At 38.6% G+C, this 25,206-nt stretch overlaps 1 protein-coding gene across 1 annotated transcript in view; it reads right to left on the minus strand.

The window, feature by feature from the left end:
* hpse2 (heparanase 2) overlaps positions 1–24,149 on the minus strand; it is a 127,081-nt gene extending 102,932 nt beyond the window's left edge. The window contains exons 1-3 of the mRNA XM_055170071.2: positions 23,675–24,149; positions 21,005–21,159; positions 20,161–20,322 (exon numbers count right to left, since the gene is read on the minus strand). Coding sequence (XP_055026046.1) covers positions 20,161–20,322; positions 21,005–21,159; positions 23,675–23,925 — 568 coding nt within the window. The 5' untranslated portion in view covers positions 23,926–24,149. The remainder of the gene's footprint in view (positions 1–20,160; positions 20,323–21,004; positions 21,160–23,674) is intronic.
* Between the last annotated feature and the right edge of the window lie 1,057 nt (positions 24,150–25,206).

Genomic DNA, 25,206 nt, shown 5'->3' on the forward strand with positions numbered 1-25,206 from the left:
CAAGCGCTACTCTACACTGCTCAAAACTCGTGTTTGAATCATGGTTTAGTCAGTATTATTTAAAGGATTAGTCCATTTTCTTAAAAGAAAAATCCAGACAATTTACTCACCACCATGTCACCCAAAATGTTGATGTCTTTCTTTTGTTCAGTCGAGAAGAAATTATGTTTTTTGAAGAAAACATTCCAGGATTTTTCTCATTTGAATGGACTTTTATGGACCCCAACACTTAACAATTTTAATGCAGTTTAAAATTGCAGTTTCGAAGGACTCCAAACGATCCCAAACGAGGCACAAGGGTCTCATCGAGCGAAACGACTGTCATTTTTGGCAAGAAAAATAAAAATGTGCACTTTTAAACCACAACTTTTGGTTTTCCTCCGGCCCTGTGACGCGCCAGCACGACCTCACGTAATTGCGTAATGACGTGGAACGGTCACGTGTTACATATATAAAAAGTAGTGCTGGGCAAAGATTAATCGCGATTAATCGCATACAAAATAAAAGTGATTTTTGGCATAATATATGAGTATGTGCTGTGTGTAATTATTATGTATAAATAAATACACACACATTCATGTATGTATTTAAGAAACATTTACATGTTTATATATATATTTATTTATATTTTTATATATTCTATATTAAAAAATAAAAAATAAATTATACATAAGTAAAACCATTCTGAAATGAATATATAAATGTGTGTGTGGTTAAATATACACAATAATTAGACACAGTACACGCACATATATTATGCAAAAAATCACTTTTATTTTGTATGCGATTAATCGCGATTAATCTTTGCCCAGCACTAATAAAAAGGTACATTTGCGGATCATTTTTAAACATTAAACTGGCACAAAGACATTAATTTGTATAATTTGACATACAACAACGTCGGAACGGTCCTCTTTCTCCACACTTGTTAACACTGGGGCGTAGTTTCGCTTACGTCATCCGTGACCTCTTGACATGATAACGCAATGCGTGAGTTCGCGCTGGCGCATCACAGGACCAGAGGAAGACGAGAAGTTGTGCTTTAAAAGTGCCTATTTTTTATTTTTCTTGCCAAAAATGCCAAATCGTTTTGGTAGATAAGACCCTTATGCCTCGTTTGAGATTGTTTAGAGTCCTTTGAAACTGCATTTTATTTGTATGACATGGTGGTGAGTAAATTATCTGGATTTTTTTAAAATGGACTAATCCTTTAAATATGAAAACAAAGACTATTTACAGGCTGTGAGTCAGAAGCGGGCAAAGTTATGATAATGAGCGTCGTGTTCACGTCAACAGGCCCAGGAAGTAAACTGTTGCCTACAATCTGTGTGTTTTTTGTAGTCTAAGAAAAGAGATTTACGTTGGAGATGATAACTCGCGTCATTGTTTACTTTGGGGTTTATACCTTTTGCATATCAGTAACATGTAAGCTACTAATATACACTTACATACCAAAGGAAATCTAAAATCATGAATTGGATAATTGGTGCTCTTTAAAATGTTTTGTCTGTTCTGTACTGCAAATCGTAGATTTCCAAACATTAGCTTACATTTACAAATTTATATACATTTATACATTTGTCAGACACTTTTATAGAAAAAGTACTAACAGTGCATTAGCCTATACATTTTATCGGTATGCGTGTTTTCTGGGATCCCTGGGATCCATGACCTTTAATCCCTGGGATTGAACCCATGACCTTTTCTTTGCTAATGCAATGTTCTCCCACTGCTTATAGTCTTTTAGGACCGGTTGATGTATTCTGCACATAAAAATGGCACCTTTCCGCCAATGTCTTGCATTCAAATGATCTGTAAATTTGGCTTTATTTTGGTCACATGTGAATTGGACCTCAGTGAGGGGAAAAGATCACGTAAATGAGACATTTAAATCAAAAATTGCCTCAGCAGGAAGCACCCAAATGATTGATGATTCCTGACAGGTGTTGCAGAAAAGGAGCAAGTACTGACAAAGACAATAAAAATGAATAATACGCTCATCACAGGTGGTCTATTTCTAACTACCTCTTTGCATCATTCACATATCTTTGGGCAGTTTTAATAAATTTCCACAGCAGACCTGCTGAGCTTGGTGTCTCTGTTTATCCCGAACAGCCCAGGGAAGAGATCAACAGCTGTGGATTTAAAAAAAAAAACTTAAGAAATGAGAAACCCAATATGCTGTGGAATGAGAGAGCTGATCAGACGAGACGTATCTGAGACACAAATCTTTACTGCGTCCCAAAACTCATCACAGAGCATAAAAGAGAAAGTGTGAGAATAACAAACTGACATTCACTTGCTTATAGTATAGCTTGCATAGTATTTCAACAAAATTAGCCTAGTAGCGTTATGTTAGCAGCGTGAAGGTTATTGGTTTGATCCAAAGGAACACACATACAGGTACTGATAGAAAATGTATGCACGGCAAATCTCATTGGATAAAAGCATCAGCAAAATGCACATACATTTGAATAAAGGTAAATTAATGTATAAATAATGACTATTTTCAAACAGGCAAATGACAATATCCATGCATATTAAACTTAATGTGTTTTAACATCTAAAACGTTACATACATCACCTTCAAGCTTGTAAAATCTTAAGCAGTTACATTACCTCACCCAAACAGGTCTTTTTACAAGCCAAACCGCCTACAACAATACACTTAATGCAGATGTAATTCTACTAGAGAAAGTTCAACACAAAGGGCAAATTTGTGGTAAAGCCATATGGTCCTTGGAACATTAAAACTAGTTAAATCAATGTCCAAACAGGCTGGGGGCACTGAAGCTGCCAGGTGAAATCAACGCGGTAATATATAACCAGACTTAACCTCATATAACGCCAAGCTGCCACAACAATCGCTTCCTTCAGTCCTTGTGATGTTGGCTATTAACAAAGTCTCCAACGGTGCTAATTCCTTAAAAAGAAGTGAATATAATCATGCTCTGGGGAAAGCTCGTGAATATCCACTGACAGCCTAACAGCCAAATTAGGGAAATGCTACACGTCTGCTAGTAATGAGCGACGAATGTTTTGAAGACTCCATTTTGGTGTGTACGTGACTGGCTGGTAAACAAAATATTATTGGGTGTGAATATAAAATGAAGAATGGGATTTTCAGTGGGTACTAAATGTCTGAGACCACTTTTGAAAATGCATGTTTTTGTTCAGATTACCATAACAAAATACTAATTTAAAGTGGACATTTTATGAAAATCTGACTTTTTCCATGTTTAAGTGCTATAATTGGGTCTCCAGTGCTTCTATCAACCTAAAAAATGTGAAAAAGATCAACCCAGTAACTTAGTTTTGGTAAACCATTCTCTGTAATCGTGTGAAAAAACAGTCATTGACATTTGGCTCCCCTTGTGATGTCAGAAGGGGATAATACTGCCCATTAATCTGCACTATCCAACCACGGCACTGCCATTTAGTGCATATATCAGCTCATTTACATTTAAAGGGGCACTCCCAAAAACGGCACATTTTTGCTCAAAGTGGCAAATTTAACATGTTATAATAAATTATCTGTGAGTTAAAACTTCACATACATACTTTGAGAACACCAAAAATTTATTTTACATCTTAAAAAAGTCTTGTGAAATTTCAATTTAAATATAAAAACTAATTTCATATAATGTTTTATCCATGACCTATAAATTGTGCCAAAATATTAATTAATTTTGTGCCAAAATCATTTTAAAGCCCTATCCGACATGCTGTCTATTTTTTCACTTAAATAAGATTTTGCATCCCAGATTCCCAAAATGGTTTCAGGTTGTCAGCAAATGCAGTTTAAGTAAGAGCGGTTTCACAAGTGATTTGCACAAAAAGCTATTCTCCCGCTCGCATTAAACAAATAAGGCCCAATGGGAGCCTTTGACTGTGATTTTATGGAAGATCGGCGACATGTTCAATTAAATTTTTCATTAATTTGTAATGGTTGTAGTCATGTAAGCACTTGAAACATATGTGGCGAGATCTCGGATGTCTTTCTGAATCACAGCTCTTTAATATTTGTTTATAGAGGGGTGGTACTAAACTACCTACAGCTGCTCTGACGCAGATCTCGTGCACAATAACTGCTATTCTAATGACTCATATGAAGATCACTATGACATGAATGAATGTAATGAAAAGGACATTTAACAGACAAAAAGCTTCCTTTTGTGAGTTGATCAATCGCAGGAGAGGAAACTCCTCTCAAGGATTATCTTGGATTATTATTTGGGATTTTGTGTTGCATGGCAGAATCATGGAAATAAGTCATATGTGTGTGGTGTTGTATTGAATTTTTACAGATGTAAACGAACGTAGGCGATTTTGTAAACTGATGTATCATGTCACCTTTCATTTCTCTAGGCGAAGGCAAAAGTTTAAAACTTCCCACAAACCTTCCTGGATCAGAAATTGGCCACCGTCGGGGACACATAACATTTAAAACAGAAATAAACCATTCATCTTTGGTTTCAAAAACAATGAATAAAATTATATTCTCCATTCATGTTATGTTATAGTGTCACATCAAGGTTATTTTACACTTCCAAATGTAACATGGCCACTGCAAAGTATGGTAAATGTGCATGACTTGATGCTGAGTCAAATGAAATAAACAGTAATACATCTTCAATTCATCATCAAATTATTATAAAGATCTTGAGAAAATAAGATAAAATTTAGTCAACATATGAAGTGGATCAAAAAAGTTCATCAAAGTTGTCCTGTTCAGAAATTTTATGAAAGGATTTTATCCATTTCAAATGTAAAATAGTGTAATTAAAAGAATAAAAAGTAATTTAATAAATTGAATAACACATACATACACACTTTCTGTAAAACACACACAAAAAATGCATACATTTACCAAATGCATAAATATATGCATAACATACCCAAAAAAATTAAAAAATGAAATAAATGAAATAAGTTATCATTTACATACCCTACATCATGTTTCTCATGTATGATTGACTTTCATTATTGAAAGGGTTTTGGAAACAGCTAATGTGATTATCACCCCTGACCGTTTCGTATTAAAAAGCCTTTGGGAAGCAGAGCCCAGAGCTGAAACTTTTAATAAATCAATTTTTACGCTAATATCACTATGAAATTAGTTTCGTATACCAGTTTGAGAATTTCAGCTCTTTTCAATTACTGCAAAAAAAAAAATTTTTCTTTTAACATTTATTTTTACTATTTTGCAAATTGTAAATATGCTTCTATTGTCTACGTTTCTACACACAAATTCATTTGAAGGCTAGCTTATCACTTAATTTGGCAAATTTGAACAGCATATATAACGGAGACTGACTCAAGCAGTCTGACCGATTCCCCTTAGATTTACTAAAGTCTAGGGCCCATTCGGTCTTCATAATCGTGTGGCGGGGCAATTTTAATTTTTTTATTGTACTTGTGGTTTTATGCTCATTTAAATGAGTTCAGCCTTGAGTAATGGCCAACAGTGATGGAAACATTCAGAGGAGTCTGTTACACATATTAGTGTCTCGTATATTTACAATTCTGTTGATTTTGGCCTCATTCTGATACGAGATTGCGAATATACTTGTCATATTTGCCAGCATTTCTCTCTCCCAAAGGTTATTGTCTCATTTCTGTGATTTGACTGTCCAATTCTTTGGGCTTTCTAAAGGAGTGCCATGTTTTTAGTTGTGTTTCGACGAGAACAATTAATTCTGAAAAGTAAAAAGTGGTCAGTTTTGGAAGGATTAGTGCCACAGAGTCACTGTGTTTCTGTGTTTTGTGCTTAACTGAGTTTTTTTTACGAATGAACACCCAAAAATGGCACATGAAAAACTGTAGTATACTGTAGTATTAACTATAGTAAACTTAATAGTTAATAATAACGTAATAGTATGCACTCAAAAAATGCTAGGTTATTTTCAATCCAGCGTTGGAACAAAATGGTACGAAACCAGTGGCTTGGTTAAATTAACCCAAAAGAATTTATATTTGACCCAACAATGAGTTAAACCACCCATGCATACACAGGTTAAACTCCCAGCCGGCATTTCAACTTTGATTCACCGTTGAATCAACGTCAAGGACAAGTTTCAAGTAACGCTGAATTACCTTTCGATTTTGCAAATTGAATTAATGTTGATATCACAACGTTGTTTCAATGTCTCACTTTTGCAACATGATCTCACGAGAAGTTGTGTTATAGTCCCGCAAAATTTAATTCATTTATTCGTCAATGGCACCAAATTCAGCTTTTTTCGTGCCTGGAGCACGAATGTCTTTTTTGTGACACTATAAATAGATTTTCGTGGCCGTTGCACGACTTTCTTTTTCTTGTCATTTAATGTATTGTTTTCTCATTGTTTTCCCCTATTTTTAAATCATTGTCGCTTGGGGTTGGGGTAAGAGTTGGGGTTTGTGTTAGGATGTCTTAAAAAGTAACAGAAAGTGATTCTAACCCCAAACCCAAGCGACAATGGTAAGAAAATGAGAAAAAAACGAGAATACAATACATAAAATGAAACGAAAAAGAAAGTCGTGCAACGGACACGAAAAACTATTTACAGAAAGTCTCATGAAGACATTCGTGCACAAGACACAAAAAAGCTAAATTTTGTGCTATGAACGCGAATAAATTAATACAGTTTTGCGTGACTATAATACGACTTTCCGTGAAATCAGTCTGCACTTTCAACATGGGTTAATTAAATTAATGTCAATGGCAAATTAACGTGGAAATATGCATTGATTTTGCTAATTGAATCAACATTGATATCGCATTTAGCCTTAACCGCTGTTTCAACGTTATATCAACGTTGAAGAAACATCTGACATTATTTCAACCAAATTTCAACGTTTATACATTATACTTATGCGACCGTTTAGCATTAACTGTTATATCAATGTTGTTTCAATATTAAAACAAGAACTGACATTATTTCAACCATATTTCAACCATATTTCAACGTTGAAGGTCGGTCATATGCGTGCTGAAAACCCAACAAGTTGGATTTGTTGCTTTAAGACCCAGCGCTAAGTGGAAAAAAATTAACTATATTTCACAATATTAACTATAGTGAATTAACTGTAGTAAATACTGTATTATACTTTTATATATACTATGGTAAGGTTCAAAACACTGTTTATTCATATGGGCAAAGGCTGGCAATTTTGAAAGCAGCGGCAGATATTCCTTCTGGGTAACATCACGCGTGTGCATGTGTATTTGTGGACGAAAGGCATGAATGCACCGAGATCCATAGCAGTCTTGATCTGCTTAATGTCTCAGAGATAGGAAAAAAGTCTGTGTTGCTCTTTCGCAGGCAGAAACATCTGTCAGAGCCTCGGATCCATCATTAGCACACTATTCTACGTGCACTTACTGTGTTTGTGTTGAGTGCACACATGTGTGTTTTCACTGCTGCTGGGGGAGGGGGAAAGACGCCGAACCCTTTGAGTCAATTTAGGCACATCATGACAAGAAGAGAAACGACTGGAGAAAGACCATTTGATGACTAGCAATGCGGTATTCATCAAAATACTCAAGCAATCGTTTCAATAAAATAACCCCACCGACACTGGAACAAACACTTGCGACGGGACAAAAATTTGGCTCCTGGAGCCCAAAGGAAAACAATTCTGAACAACGTCAAAATAACGGTGACAAACGTCACGGTATCACCCTATGATACGGTTTTCCAAAACAAATTTCATGAACACTCCCCCTTTCTGCAATTGGATGCACAAAAGGATGGTCCCGCCCCAAATGCACACCCATTGACTGGGTCAGTGTTGCTATGATGCGCTGACGTAACGTTTGAGACGTAAACAAGATGGATGAAGTTCGATACTTTGCTTTGCCGTTTAATAATTCCTGATAGATGCCACACAACATTCTCCTAGTGCCACGAAACGCCAAAGTTTATGCATACAAACAGCTTATTTTTCTACAAATGAAACTGATTATTTGTCAACCCTATTTCAATAACATTTTCCTTTTTGCAAACTACAGACATGCAGTTAGTGCTATCGAAAATGAGAGGCTAAAGGCTAACCATCCGTTAATACCCAAACTGCCCTCACTGGACAACTTCCTGTCATTTGTCTTACAGCAGAAAGGCAAAAAGCCGGAAATAGCTTTGCATATAACAAACATTTCAACGTACGACGTTGCATTTCAATGCTTAAACATCCTATCATGGTGCGTTGCTGCATTTCTTGATGTGAATGCACAGTAGCTGCAGCTGCAGTTGAACCATTATGAGCCGAAGGCAAAAATAAAACGAGAACTGAATTCGAAAGCAAGCAGTAAATTCACACGAGATGAAAGGATGGCGCTTTATGATGAATGTTGCATTCTTAGGAGTCTGGACGGAGTCTCCACTTCAGACGGATACAAGAGGAGCAGCTTGACCCCAGAACACACTGTGAATGATGGCATTTACCTTCACCACATTAGGCCACATATCAGTTGACACTTCACTCAACAGAGAGATTTCCAGGAATAAAACTGTACATAACTCATTTACAAATGTGTATTTATTACATCAAATGTCTCCTTGTACTGAATGATATGTGGATTTGTATTGGAATTATAACTACATGAAAAGCTAACTGCTGAAATAGAGTTCTTTTACAAAGTCCATTAAAAATGTATGCAATCGCACTTATAAATCTTTCCATCAGTCTATTGCACAAGAACTGTTTTAATTAGCATTTTTGTCTCAAGTTTCAGCAGTGGCGGCCGGGGACTTCTCTTTCGAGGGGCGCGATTCAAAATATGTGTTCGGCGTGTTGTGTGTGTTGCTCGTCATGTCAAAATATGTGTTTGGTGCGTCATGTAAATCTATGTGCACCATGTCAAAATGTGTTTGGTGCATCATGTATGTGGCCTGCATGTCAAAATATGTGTATGACGTGTCATTTTTGTGGCTCATCATGTCAAAATATGTGTTCGGTGCGTCATGGTAAACTATGTGCATTATGCATCATGTCAAAATATGTGTTCGGTGCGCCATGTTTGTGGCTCATCATGTCAAAACATGTGTTTGGTGCGTCATGGTAAACTATGTGCATTATGCATCATGTCAAAATATGTTCTCGGCGTGTCATGTGTGTAGCTCATCATGTCAAAATATGTGTTCGGTGCGTCATGTGACTCAATGTGCATTATGCATCATTTTAAAATATGTGTTCGGCATGTCGTGTGTGGCTCATCATGTCAAAATATGTGTTCAGTGCGTCATGGTAAACTATGTGCATTATGCATCATGTCAAAATATGTGTTCGGCGTGCCATGTTTGTGGCTCATCATGTCAAAATATGTGTTCGGCATGTCATGGTAAACTATGTGCATTATGCATCATGTCAAAATATGTGTTCGGCGTGCCATGTTTGTGGCTCATCATGTCAAAATATGTGTTCGGCGTGTCATGGTAAACTATGTGCATTATTCATCATGTCAAAATATGTGTTCGGCGTGCCATGTTTGTGGCTCATCATGTCAAAATATGTGTTCGGCATGTCATGGTAAACTATGTGCATTATGCATCATGTCAAAATATGTGTTCGGCGTGCCATGTTTGTGGCTCATCATGTCAAAATATGTGTTCGGCGTGTCATGGTAAACTATGTGCATTATTCATCATGTCAAAATATGTGTTCGGCGTGCCATGTTTGTGGCTCATCATGTCAAAATATGTGTTCGGCATGTCATGGTAAACTATGTGCATTATGCATCATGTCAAAATATGTGTTCGGTGCATCATGTTAACCTATGTGCATCATGCATCATGTCAAAATATGTGCTCGGCGTGTCATGTGTGTAGCTCGTCATATCAAAATACGTGTTCGGTGCGTCATGTGACTCAATGTGCATTATGCATCATGTCAAAATATGTGTTCGGCATGTCGTGTGTGGCTCATCATGTCAAAATATGTGTTCAGTGCGTCATGGTAAACTATGTGCATTATGCATCATGTCAAAATATGTGTTCGGCGTGTCATGGTAAACTATGTGCATTATGCATCATGTCAAAATATGTGTTCGGCGTGCCATGTTTGTGGCTCATCATGTCAAAATATGTGTTCGGCATGTCATGGTAAACTATGTGCATTATGCATCATGTCAAAATATGTGTTCGGTGCATCATGTTAACCTATGTGCATCATGCATCATGTCAAAATATGTGCTCGGCGTGTCATGTGTGTAGCTCGTCATATCAAAATACGTGTTCGGTGCGTCATGTGACTCAATGTGCATTATGCATCATGTCAAAATATGTGTTCGGCATGTCGTGTGTGGCTCATCATGTCAAAATATGTGTTCAGTGCGTCATGGTAAACTATGTGCATTATGCATCATGTCAAAATATGTGTTCGGCGTGCCATGTTTGTGGCTGATCATGTCAAAATATGTGTTCGGCGTGTCATGGTAAACTATGTGCATTATGCATCATGTCAAAATATGTGTTCGGCGTGTCATGGTAAACTATGTGCATTATGCATCATGTCAAAATATGTGTTCGGTGCGTCATGTGAACCTATGTGCATCATGCATCATGTCAAAATATGTGCTCGGCGTGTCATGTGTGTAGCTCATCATATCAAAATATGTGTTCGGTGCGTCATGTGACTCAATGTGCATTATGCATCATGTCAAAATATGTGTTCGGCATGTCGTGTGTGGCTCATCATGTCAAAATATGTGTTCAGTGCGTCATGGTAAACTATGTGCATTATGCATCATGTCAAAATATGTGTTCGGCGTGCCATGTTTGTGGCTCATCATGTCAAAATATGTGTTCGGCGTGTCATGGTAAACTATGTGAATTATGCATCATGTCAAAATATGTGTTCGGCGTGTCATGGTAAACTATGTGCATTATGCATCATGTCAAAATATGTGTTCGGCGTGCCATGTTTGTGGCTCATCATGTCAAAATATGTGTTCGGCGTTTCATGGTAAACTATGTGCATTATGCATCATGTCAAAGTATGTGTTCGGTGCGTCATGTGACTCAATGTGCATTATGCATCATGTCAAAATATGTGTTCGGCGTGTCATGTGTGGCTCATCATGTCAAAATATGTGTTCAGTGCGTCATGGTAAACTATGTGCATTATGCATCATGTCAAAATATGTGTTCAGTGCGTCATGGTAAACTATGTGCATTATGCATCATGTCAAAATATGTGTTCGGCGTGCCATGTTTGTGGCTCATCATGTCAAAATATGTGTTCGGCGTGTCATGGTAAACTATGTGCATTATGCATCATGTCAAAATATGTGGTCGGTGCGTCATGGTAAACTATGTGCATTATGCATCATGTCAAAATGTGTTCGGAGTGTCATGTGTGTGGCTCATCATGTCAAAATATGTGTTCAGTGCGTCATGGTAAACTATGTGCATTATGCATCATGTCAAAGTATGTGTTCGGTGCGTCATGTGACTCAATGTGCATTATGCATCATGTCAAAATATGTGTTCGGCGTGTCATGTGTGGCTCATCATGTCAAAATATGTGTTCGGCATGTCATGGTAAACTATGTGCATTATGCATCATGTCAAAATATGTGTTCGGTGCATCATGTTAACCTATGTGCATCATGCATCATGTCAAAATATGTGCTCGGCGTGTCATGTGTGTAGCTCGTCATATCAAAATACGTGTTCGGTGCGTCATGTGACTCAATGTGCATTATGCATCATGTCAAAATATGTGTTCGGCATGTCGTGTGTGGCTCATCATGTCAAAATATGTGTTCAGTGCGTCATGGTAAACTATGTGCATTATGCATCATGTCAAAATATGTGTTCGGCGTGCCATGTTTGTGGCTGATCATGTCAAAATATGTGTTCGGCGTGTCATGGTAAACTATGTGCATTATGCATCATGTCAAAATATGTGTTCGGCGTGTCATGGTAAACTATGTGCATTATGCATCATGTCAAAATATGTGTTCGGTGCGTCATGTGAACCTATGTGCATCATGCATCATGTCAAAATATGTGCTCGGCGTGTCATGTGTGTAGCTCGTCATGTCAAAATATGTGTTCGGTGCGTCATGTGACTCAATGTGCATTATGCATCATGTCAAAATATGTGTTCTGCGTGTCGTGTGTGGCTCATCATGTCAAAATATGTGTTCAGTGCGTCATGGTAAACTATGTGCATTATGCATCATGTCAAAATATGTGTTCGGCGTGCCATGTTTGTGGCTCATCATGTCAAAATATGTGTTCGGCGTGTCATGGTAAACTATGTGCATTATGCATCATGTCAAAATATGTGTTCGGCGTGTCATGGTAAACTATGTGCATTATGCATCATGTCAAAATATGTGTTCGGCGTGCCATGTTTGTGGCTCATCATGTCAAAATATGTGTTCGGCGTTTCATGGTAAACTATGTGCATTATGCATCATGTCAAAGTATGTGTTCGGTGCGTCATGTGACTCAATGTGCATTATGCATCATGTCAAAATATGTGTTTGGCGTGTCATGTGTGGCTCATCATGTCAAAATATGTGTTCAGTGCGTCATGGTAAACTATGTGCATTATGCATCATGTCAAAATATGTGTTCGGCGTGCCATGTTTGTGGCTCATCATGTCAAAATATGTGTTCGGCGTGTCATGGTAAACTATGTGCATTATGCATCATGCCAAAATATGTGGTCGGTGCGTCATGGTAAACTATGTGCATTATGCATCATGTCAAAATGTGTTCGGAGTGTCATGTGTTTGGCTCATCATGTCAAAATATGTGTTCAGTGCGTCATGGTAAACTATGTGCATTATGCATCATGTCAAAGTATGTGTTCGGTGCGTCATGTGACTCAATGTGCATTATGCATCATGTCAAAATATGTGTTCAGTGCGTCATGGTAAACTAAGTGCATTATGCATCATGTCAAAATATGTGTTCGGTGCGTCATGGTAAACTATGTGCATTATGCATCATGTCAAAATATGTGGTCGGTGCGTCATGGTAAACTATGTGCATTATGCATCATGTCAAAATGTGTTCGGAGTGTCATGTGTGTGGCTCATCATGTCAAAATATGTGTTCGGTGCGTAATGTAACCTATCTGCATCATGCATCATGTCAAAATACGTGCCTGTTGCACATGTCAAAAGGGTTTATGATAAAGAGACGCTTACAAAATACTTGCAAGATATTAACTTAACAGTAAACTCTGGTTACACATGAGATTAAGTGAGTATCTGGCAAACGTGAGTGTCTCTTTTATTATAAACGCCTTCGAAGTGTCTGCAGCAGGCTCGTATTTTGACATGACACGTGATGCACAGTTTACATGACGCGCCGAACACATATTTTGACATGACAGGCTAAATAAATGTTTTGACGAGCTTTGCATTGTGTGCTTTCAAAAAAGAAGTCAACAGCCGCCACTGGAATATGTAAAGCAGAACTCAAAACAAAAAATATGTCTTGTTGAAATTACTTATAAATCTGAGTTGATTTAACAAAGAATTTTAAGGCAGCAAAGTATTTTTTTACAGTGTAACAAAGTAAAAATTAAATATTGATAATGCAGTCAACAAGTAATGACAGGCACCATACAGAATCTGAAAGCTAGTCAAAGTCCCCCGACCTCGACTTGTCTCAGATGGTTTGCTTTAACTAAACTGGACTAAACTGTAGCGAGTGTAGAGGTGAAAGCTTGCATGACCTTGGGCTTGTCTCACCACGGTTTGTTTTAACTGGCAAAGGCGTTTCGCGCCTATTACAGATAGCTCTAATGAGAAAGGTCAGAAAAGTCGACTTGTGCAGAGTGGAAATAGATGGGGCAGGGCTGTCTTACACCAATTCCCCTGCCACCTGCCAGCGACTGCGCATTGGGCGTCCTGATTGTTAACAGGCCTGTTTTCTCCATTGCACCCATGTGCCCTTATCCTCACCAATCACTCATGCACACAACACGATTTCTGCTACAGCACACATGCTGAGATTCACGGAGAAAGGAAGAGAGTCAGTTTCACCTCCTGCGTGCGTGATGAGCCTTCATTTTTATTACAGACGCCCGACGCAGATGTGTCTGAAAACTATGTTCAGAATGTTTAGAAAAAAATGGGTAGAAGTAACGAAAGTGCTTCTTGGCAGCCAACATTTATATGACAGCTAGACTCAACTAACAGCGGTTTAGATATTCTGATCTGATAGCAAGCGAGTGTATACATCAACGATGAAATGAAAATGTGCTGCGTGACCCGCGTTACAAAAATCTTTCCACAGCAAATCTGCTTTAAACAAATACATTTCCTTCGGTTGGCTGTACCTGATTTCAGTTCACATTAAGATCACTGCATAGATTGTAATAATAAAACAATGGTGTTTTTGTAAAAATAGCAGACCTATCAAAAATGTTTCTTTATTCAAGCCATGGTGTTGAATTTAAGCTGTTTCAGGGGTGTATGAGAAAACAACAACTCCCTCACGGCGTATGCCGGTTCCCCGGCAACGTCGAGAGGGGGAGGTGGCTCAGGAGGCTCGGCGTTGGGGTCGTACTCAGCATGGTAAGGTTTTAGCAGGGAAACATGAAAAGAGGGAGAAATACGATAATTAACAGGCAGCTCTAACTGGTATATAACATCATTGATTTGTCTTATTATTCGGAAAGGTCCTACGTACCTCGGACTTAGTTTCTTAGACGGGAGCTGAAGTTTCAGATCCCGGGTGGAGAGCCAGACCCTCTGACCAGGCTGGTACGGGGGATGAGGACGTCTGTGACGGTTGGCATGGAATTCTTGGTTGCGGATCGCCCTCTGGAGTCTAACATGAGCGCTTTCCCAAACCTCTCCACTCCTCCTCATCCAGTCGTCAACGGCTGGAACATCCGAAGGCTCTCCTGACCAAGGGAACATGGGGGGTTGATAGCCGAGTACGCACTGGAAGGGGGTGAGATTGGTGGAGGAGTGTCTCAATGAGTTCTGTGCATACTCGGCCCAGGGAAGGAATTCTGACCAGCGGTGTTGTTCTCGGGTACAGTAGGACCTCAGGTAGCGTCCAATCTCTTGATTTAACCTTTCAACTTGGCCATTAGACTGGGGATGATAACCAGATGTTAAGCTTACATTTATGTCCAGATTATTACAAAATGCTTTCCAAACCTGTGAGGTGAACTGGGTCCCACGGTCAGAGACGATGTCTTCGGGTATTCCATAGTTCCTGAACACATGATGAAACATAGCTTCGGCGGTCTCCATGGCAGTGGGTAAGCCTTTGAGGGGTATAAGGCGGCAGGATTTAGAAAATCTATCAATAATGACTAGGATGGCTGTATAATTATTAGAACGTGGCAGATCAGTGATGAAGTCAATGCTGAGATGGGACCAGGGGCGTTGAGGTATGGGTAAGGGTTTAAGAAGACCGGAGGGTAAATCTTTAGGAGTTTTGGATTGAGCACACACTCTACAGGATTTCACAAATTGGGCTACATCATGATTCAGGGTGGGCCACCAGAAGGATGTTTGGACTAAAGCTGTGGTGCGGGTAATACCTGGGTGTCCTGAGCTGAGTGAGGTGTGTACCCATTGCATAATTCGGGGCCGCAGTGTTAGGGGAACGTAAGTTCTCTCAGGTGGGCATTCAGGCGGAACAGGGTCATTCAAGTGTTCTTGGGTGATTTCCTGCATGATATCCCACGCTATAGGAGCAATGATAAGAGAAGGTGGTATGATAGGGACAGGTGAACGGTCAACAGGAGTGGGTTCGTGGTATCTGGACAGAGCATCAGCTTTACCATTCTTGTGTCCGGGTCTGTAGGTGATTGAAAAATTGAAACGGGTGAAGAAAAGTGACCATCTTGCCTGGCGTGCATTCAATCTCTGAGCTCCCTTCACGTACTCGAGGTTTTTATGATCCGTCAGAATGACAATATGATGCTTCGCACCCTCAAGCCAATGCCTCCATTCCTCCAGGGCTGCCTTTATCGAAAGAAGTTCCTTGTTGCCTATATCGTAGTTTCTCTCTGCCTGGGTGAGTTTTCTGGAATAGTAAGCACAAGGGTATACCTTATTTTCTGGACCGTGACGTTGCGACAGAACAGCTCCTACTCCAGTATCCGACGCGTCGACCTCCACGATGAACTGTTTTTCAGGGTCAGGATGTTTCAGGATCGGGGCGGTGGTGAAACAGGTTTTTAGTTTCTGAAAGGCTTGCTCAGCTTGTGAGTTCCACAGGAGTTTTTTGGGTTTACCTTTCAGTAGGGATGTCAGGGGAGCTGCTACAGTACTGTAGTTGCGGATGAATCGACGGTAGAAGTTTGCAAATCCAAGGAAACGCTGCAAATCCTTAACAGTGCGGGGTGGAGGCCATTCGGTGACTGCCTTGACTTTGGTGGTGTCCATCTCAACACCCTGGGAACTAATATTATAGCCCAGGAAGTTAGTTTTCATGACATGAAACTCACATTTTTCTGCTTTGACGTATAACTTGTTCTGGAGGAGACGAGACAGGACTTCTTTAACATGGCAGACATGGTCTTCCATAGTATTGGAATAAATCAAGATATCGTCAATGTAAGCAATAACATACTGGTTCAGGAGGTCCCGGAACACTTCATTGATGAATGACTGGAAGACGGCGGGAGAGTTAGATAGACCATACGGCATCACGAGGTATTCATAGTGCCCTCTAGTGGTGTGGAATGCAGTCTTCCATTCATCACCTTCACGGATACGAACCAGATTGTAGGCACTACGTAAGTCCAGTTTGGTATAGATTTTTGCTTCCCTCAATTGTTCTAGGGCAGAAGGTACAAGAGGTAAAGGGTAGGGAAATTTAACAGTGATATTGTTCAAACCTCTATAGTCGATGCAAGGTCTTAGGCCACCATCCTTCTTCTCTACGAAAAAGAAGCCAGCTGCAGCAGGGGATGTGGAGATCCGAATAAAGCCGTTTTGTAGTGCTTCAGTGATGTAATCTTCCATGGCTCGGGTTTCAGGTTGAGACAGGGGATAAACTTTACATTTGGGAGGCATAGCATTAGGTAGAAGTTCAATAGCACAATCCCAAGGTCTATGTGGTGGTAATTCGGTTGCTTTGACTTTGCTAAACACTTCTGCATATTCAGAGTAGACATCAGGAATCATAACATTCTTACCAGTAGGGCTTTCAACATTGGTAGACAGACAGGGTTTGTGCTTCATATGGTTAATGCAGGTTTTCATACAACGAGATGACCATTGTAGAATCTCTCCGGTTCTCCAGTTTATCTTAGGATCGTGTGCGACAAGCCAGGGGTGTCCCAATATGATGTCATAACGGGGTGAAGAGATCACATACAAGGTAATAGTTTCAAGATGAAGTAGACCAACTTGAAGAGTGAGGGGAACAGTTTGGTGAGTAATACCTTTGCCGATGGGTACATTGTTGACGGCAGAAATGCTTAATGGAGGTTGGCATGGGATGACAGGAATGAGAAATTTATTGACAACATCTTCATTAATGAAGTTTAGTGCAGAGCCAGAGTCAATTAATGCTGTAAATGACATGGTTATATTATCGTGGATGATTGTTACTGGTTGTGAACACATATCATAACAAGAAGGGAGGTTAAAGAATTGGTTTACCGTGTTGGTGTTGCGAGGTTTCTTGGATGGGCAGTTATCGATACGATGTCCAGGTTTCCCGCAATAGAAACATAAGTTGTGCTCACGACGTCGTTGTCGTTCTGCCATGGTCAAAGGAGCGAACCCCATCTGCATTGGTTCTACAATGTCGTCATTATTTACAGCGGTATGGAACACTTTACTGGTGGCATATACAGGCCTAGTAGAAGTTTTCAGTTTCGTTCTAGCAGGCACATTTCTCATCAGGTTATCGATGTGTACAGACAAAGTCACAAATTCAGAGAATGAGAGGTTCTCACCTTTACATGCCAGTTCAGCTTGAAGATCAACGTCCAGACTGTTCTGAAAAATATCCTTTAGCGATTTATCATTCCAACCGCTTTGTGCTGCAAGCGTGCGAAATTCAATGGCATACTCTGCGACAGGACGATGGTTCTGGGACATATTTATGATCTGCGATGAAGCACTTCTTCCCCCCGCTGGGTATTCAAACACTTCTTTAATTTGCTGTACAAAATAGGAGTACGATGTGCGGATACGAGGATCGGTGTCCCAAACAGCGGAGGCCCACTCGACCGCTTTGCCAGTCAACAAAGAGAAAACTTTAGAACACATCGCATTATCAGATAATTTATCACTCAAATGATCTTGAAAATAAATATCCAGCTGACGAAGGAAGCCTCTCACGTGTTCCGCTGTACCATCAAACTTATCAGGTTCAGAAACGCTCATTCGTTTCACAGAGGTGGATGGTAATGCTTGAATATAGCCAGTGAGGTGTTCGTTGACGGCTTGAAGCCGTGTAAGCTGTTCCTGATAGCCCTGCAGGAGCGTGCTTTGTTGTTTGTAAGCAGCCATTAGATTGGTTACTTCCGCTGGATCGATGGTTGGCGAAGTATTCTGTAAGGAATGCTCAGGAATACTGGGATCCATTTTGCGGTGTTTATTTAAAACAAACCAATCAAGCAAACAAATCAAAACGTGAGGCAGAAGAGTAGTCAGGTATACAGGCAGGCAGATCAAAACACAGATAGACAGTCCAATCCGGGCAAACTAAGCAAAGGGGCAAATCCAAAAGGCAGATAAACAGATAGGCAGACAAATGGTCACAACGATAGGCAGTCAGAAATCACAATCAGAATAACGCTCGGTACGCAGGTAAACTGGCAATACTTCGCGCTAGGCCTAGGCTAGCTTGAATCTTAAATAGCAACAAACAGGAAACAGTCAGAGAAGCAGAGGGCGGCGCCATGTCAGTACTCCGGCGAGGGCTCCCTCTGGCGGCGTGGCGGTATGGACGTTAATTCAATTACCACAACTTTGCCCAAGCAACAGAAATATTATATCCAGACATGATTTACACATTTAAAATACCCGTTTACCAATTTATCCTCATTTATATGCACACAAAAACACCACTGACCTAAACTTAGCTGCTAACTAAACTTGTCTGACATATAGCAATTAGTTTCAGCTAATCAGTCTTACTTAACAGATTTAATTTAGACCAAGTTATAACCAGTCTTTTATTAAAATTAAATGACTAACTTGGACTAGTCTGACCTGTCCAACGGCCACTGATTTCAATTTTGCTCACCATTACATGCAAAAAGCTTTCTGCTATACTGTGTCTGATCTTTAAGGAACAAACCAAGTGCTTTAACAAAGTGTCATTTTTCTGAAATCATTGTCAGCTGTTGTTTCTATTGGCTCTTCAGTATAAGTCATCATTCAGCACCATTTTATCCTTCATCTGACACTTTTTGGTACTACAAAGGTCTCTGACAAGCCCTCCGAGAGTTCTGTCTGTCAAACAATTATCCCCCATGAAATGATCTGAACATTTGGGACAATCTATGTGTGTAGAAGTCAAAAATCTGAAATCGGACACTGGATTTACAAACAGGCAAAGCACAGCTGTTGAAAATGATCAATAAAACCATATGCTTGGCTGGAGGAGCGCTGGACTGTCCTATCTCTCATCATTTTAAACCTGTGGCTTTTCTGGATTAAGCAACAACAATTACATCACCGCATTTGTTGGCGTACCTGCGGTACATACGGCAACAAAATAAAGAAACAAATCAGACCTGAAGTTATGGATACGATAAAAAATTATATTTCAAACTCTCAGCTTTTTTGTTATTACTATCAGTAGATTTCCTATTGGTTTTTAACACACAAAGCAAAACACCACATTTGTGAAAGATTACCACATTGTCTTTTCTGTATAGGGCTGCACGATATGAAGAAGAAAACTGGGATATGCGATAACTTATGATATTTAAGTTTGTAAAATCAATGTGAACTATATTAAAATACATTTAAAGACTACATTTTTCACTTGTACACACACAGAAACTATACTATACACAACTTTCTGAAGTATTAAAATCATTCAGATATCGCAAATAATTGCGGCATGCATGTTGCGATATGCACATTTGCAATATGCTGCTATTTGTGAGGCCCTGTTACTGTATTCTGGCATATCAAACCCAAGTCTAACCACTATTTACAATGTTTTGGGCTTTACAGAATGAGCTTAGTATCTGCACGTTGTTGTAATCTCCTACCTGTTATCGTAACATCGCTGTAGATGTCGGAAAGCTGTTCTTTCAGCAAGATCTGCTGCACCTGAGCTGCCTTCTCGCGCTGCAGTTCCAGCATCATGTCCGGATGGCTCGCCAGTCTGCAGCCCTTCTGTTTGTCCAGGGCAAAGTCGCTGCGCACAATATCTGTGTGAACATCAGAGGGATGTTTTTGAAGTTGGGGTATATCTGCTCATGCCATATTGTGAGAATAAACTTCACCTTTCCAAGAGTTAATGCAACTATGAATGTGGATAAAGTCAGATTAAAAGGTTTTGCACTAGTAACATGCAAAAAATAAATCACATTACATCAATACTGATTAATAGTGATTTTTTTTCATAATATTCTGAAACTTAACCCAGCACACCAAGTAAATTCAAATCAAAAATCAAATAATTTGATTGTCACATTCTTGACACAGATGTACACGGAGTGAAAATCTTGTGTGCATAGTCCTGGTAGCAGTGCATCTAAGATGCTACGACAATAAATACGTTAAACATAATAAATACAATATAATCACAGTAATGCACAATATACAGTTCCAATGTGCATTAAATGTTAACTTAATATTACCATTTTATAACTGTACCGGATGTAAATAGCTCAAATGGCAGACCATGGCACTAGCAGAGCACAGCAAAGCAAAAGATTGAAGGTTTAATTCCCAATGGATACAAAAACTGATAAAAAAGTATAAATGCACTGTAAGTTGCTTTTAAATAAAAGCATCTGCCAAATGCATAAATGTAACTACAAAATACACGTTTTACATGAATCAAGAGTATATGCAAGGTATCTGAAAATGACCAAAAACAAACCTCACCATCCTCATAGTTTTTAAGATAATAGTCTGGTCCAGGCCCTCGAAACTTTGCAAGATTCTTCAGGTTATGAAACTGGAGGAAATCGGTCCGTTTGCCCCCAAATCTCAGATATGCTGGAGAGAGTCCCCGAGCCAAAGTGACCAACCGCTTAGAGCTGTGGATACAGAAAGATGTTGATCACAGCAGATGGCAGATCCACAGAAAAACCTACAGGGCAGACTACAATACTAGAGCAGTAAAATGTGCAGGTGTTACCCTAAGGAGATATTTTTACCGATCTGCCTCCTAAAAATCACTTTTATTAGTTAAAGGACCGAAAGAATTCTTGCTTTTTTATGTTCCCAGTTCAAGAGAAAACTAATGGCCTTTAAAAACGACACTCTTAAAAATAAAGGTGCTAAATTGTGCCATTGAAAAAACATTTTTGTCTCAGTTTTATAAACAACCTTTAACTTTTTTGCAAAACAGTTCTTTGTAGTGGAAAAATGTTCTTTAAACTATAAAAAGGTGAGAAAGATATGGAGAACCTTTAAGAACTGAACCTTTGACTACATGGTTCTTGGGGAACTAAAACATGTTTCTTTTATGGCATCGCTGTGATTAACCTTTTGTAACACGTTTTTACGAGTCAGCTAAATAACAAAACAATCCTTAAATTATATAGGTACATAGTATTATCATAGATAATAGTTTCAGTCTTTATTGTAATAATAGTGGAGAGGTATTTTACCAAATGATATTTGTAATGTCGATTGGATGCGGTGATTAAATACGAGCAGAGCATAAAGGCCCTTGATAAAATCTATTTGAACAGCTTAATTGTTTTTTGGTTTATTTAAATTTTGATCCTGTTGTCTAGATGAGTTTAAACATTTTTGCAGAAACTCCCAAGACCAAAGATTATTTAATCAAATATAAGTGCGTTTCAGGCCGCAGTGTTTCTCACACACTGAAATCAACAGCGCTTTGTTTTACGCAGGCCTACACAAACTTACCCATAGACCCAGATCCATGTTTTTGAGTTTCATTTACTAATTATGCATGTTTTTAAGTTTCTTTTTAAATAATGAGGCAATGTGGTGAATTCAAAGGGAAGCTAAAAGCGCAAGTAGGAAAATAGAAAATAGAGAGGCCTATAAATTGCGCAAACATTCAGACTGACTATCCGAGAACTTTACATAGTTAAACACTTATATTAATACACAAATATTAATTGTTTTAAAACATTTTGTGAAAGCAGCAACATTTGTATAAACTGCAATTGTAAATTATCGATGATGTCTGTGGGTAGGTCGAACTGATTATTAAAAAAAAAAATTGACTAAGTGCGTTCATTTAGTCCAATGTTAATTCATATTTTCAAAAAAATCAAGCAAGGTGCGTAAACTTGGGTAAACAAAACATTTTTGGAGGAATTGTAGTAAAACCATATAAGCTATAAACAACTTAGCATGCAGGAAAAACAATGAATGCAACATACAGCAGAATAATAACAATATTATTAACTGCACTACAACAACTTCGTTATAATTATAATATTATTGTTAATAATATTACAAATAAAGGCCTATTGTCTTTCTCGGCATTATCATTTTTATATTTGCCTAACAACACAAATATAAAAATTACTTACAATATGTTGCAAAAGTTGTTTCCAAACAAAGGTGAAATAGGCAATTCTTATCAGTGCGTAAAGTAACCAAAGCAAATCACTTATCCTGCATTTATTCATGCTCCTCGGTCATATACACAACAAAACGAAGTGATGCTGGGAAACGGATCCACGCAAGCAATATACCATAACACAAATCATAACACACACCGTCCACGAAAGTAAACTATACAAAAACAATCGACGGCAAATAGCCACGACGGCATATTTATGGCTCAAAGTAAAGTGGGCCATTTTAGACAACAAAATACGAAATACAATCCGGATTAGCCATCACATAAAACATACTAAACCCATTTGGTTACAGTAAGACACTTACATTTCGACTCTTCGTATGGTTTTGTGTATTTTCTCCTCTGGGGGCTGGGACACTGAAATTCACTTCCAGGTCAAGCCCTGGTGTGTACAGTAAATTAACACAACCATTCAAATCTGCGCGTATATTCAGGGTTCACAGTATAACGCGGTACATACTACTGCTGTCTGTGCTCGCATGTCGAGAAAACCTTATCGATTTTCATGGGCGAACCTCACCCCAAAACATTTTCAATGAGATGAAACAGATTGTAGTCTGGAGCATTACGCGTCAGCTTGAATTATAGTATCCTTAAACTTTACGCGTAAAATAAAGTTCATAAGAAAATGCGTGAATGAAAAGCTGGAATTATTATACAACTACAGCGATAAACATGATATCATAAGCATCAAATAAAGCTAAATATCCAAAGTGCGCGGCCAAGCATGTAGCTTATGCTTTTAATATAGCCTAAGTTTAATGGAAGAGCCAAAGAGTTTATGCTTTGAACAAATATGCGATTATGTATTCATGAGATGGTGGACATCTTTAGGCTAGTATTGAATATAAAGTCAGTTGGATAGTTTTGGACATATATCTGTTACATTCTATCTTTATGATGTGCAATCTAAAGTTACCCAAATGCATCAGCATCATTTTAACCTCAGGATGCAGAGCACTGAAAGTTCAAGCCTGTCATACCTTAAGAAGTCGAGCCAGCCATCCTTTATGATAGATGGATCCAACTGCAACGAGAGGAAATTGTCGTTCAAGATTTTTACCGGGCTTCGCGTATTCACGTCCAATAAAATTAAGGTTCTCTCCAAGAAACTCTGCCTTTTCCCTCCGGACACAGGTCTCTTGTAGGCAGCGGTGGAGGAGATGAGAGACTGGAGTATCAGTGCCAACCACAGGGACAAGCCGAACACTTGGCAGAGGAACTGCCTGGGCATCTTCCGTCCTCGAGCACAGAGAGGAGATCCAGCAGAGATCTCCTTGTAAAAGCCGACTGAAGAGCACCTGAAGCGTATTTATGGCCGTCCTTCAGCCAGGATACGTGTCTGTGGTCAAATTCGCGGCTGTCTCGTTTAGCCCCCTGTCTTGTGCTGTTTTGGAGTTAGCTGGAGTAAACTCACGCCCCAGGCAGGGCCAGCCTCCATCACACTGCTGCCACCGTACCGCCCTCTGTAGTAACGCAACAGCTCTTAAAGGTACGATGACTCTTATTTCTTATTTAACTGAATGAGCTTTTTGTATGGACACCCTTCTGAAGCATAATATGTGTACATTTTGGAGAGAAATACATATCTACTAGTATTGAGGAAACGATTAACATGATTTGCCAATAATGTTAGTAATAAGCTTGTTTTGTGGAATTTCTAATAATTTGAGCATTTTTTAGATGATATTGATTATAGGGTCTAAAATAGCACATAAAATCTGCTTAAGCGCTCAAAAAGACTAGTATGGGCACCACATTTAATTTAAAAACATACATAATTTATAACACACATAATATATAACACACATAATTTATTGTTTTTTTGTTATCCGATATGCATTGTATATTTCTTTATGCGCAAAGGCCAAAGAAAGTTGCAAGACACATTTATTTTTATTTTTTGTGCACTTTATGCATCATTGATGTAATAACCTTTTTAATATGCTTGGATATAAGAGAATGAATACTTCATCGTATCCGAGTTTTTGGTTTGACAGATAAACAGTGTGCAGACCTTAACTAATAAATAATATCTGCCCCTATAAATCTATTTTCACGTATATGTTTACATAAAATAATATATTAAATGTAAATATTGGCTACATATTAGTTAGCCTATATGTATATTAGAAAAGTCTAAATGTATTACAATGGCCAATAATATTGCAAAATGGCAAAGAAATTATTAAAAAATAAGAAAACTCAATATTTGGCAAATAATGCGCTTACAATATAGTAAAATAAAAGCTCGCTTTTTGCCTATTAAACAATAATATTAAACTAAATAATACAACAATAAATGTACTGTTTAGTGTTGATTTTTTATTAAAATATATTTTCTTTTTTCGTCGTTATGCGGATCTGGGCTTTGGGTCTCGTGGGAAGCAATCAGTTTAGAGTTTTTACAGGTCACTAAATCAAACGAGTCAAAAATATAAAGCACGTTCATGAATCAAACATTAAGCTATAATTCGTCTTTCAACTGATTGCTTTTTTAGGAGTATGCATTTGC

The sequence above is a fragment of the Misgurnus anguillicaudatus genome, chromosome 11 (assembly GCF_027580225.2).
Source record: "Misgurnus anguillicaudatus chromosome 11, ASM2758022v2, whole genome shotgun sequence".
NCBI lineage: Eukaryota > Metazoa > Chordata > Actinopteri > Cypriniformes > Cobitidae > Misgurnus > Misgurnus anguillicaudatus.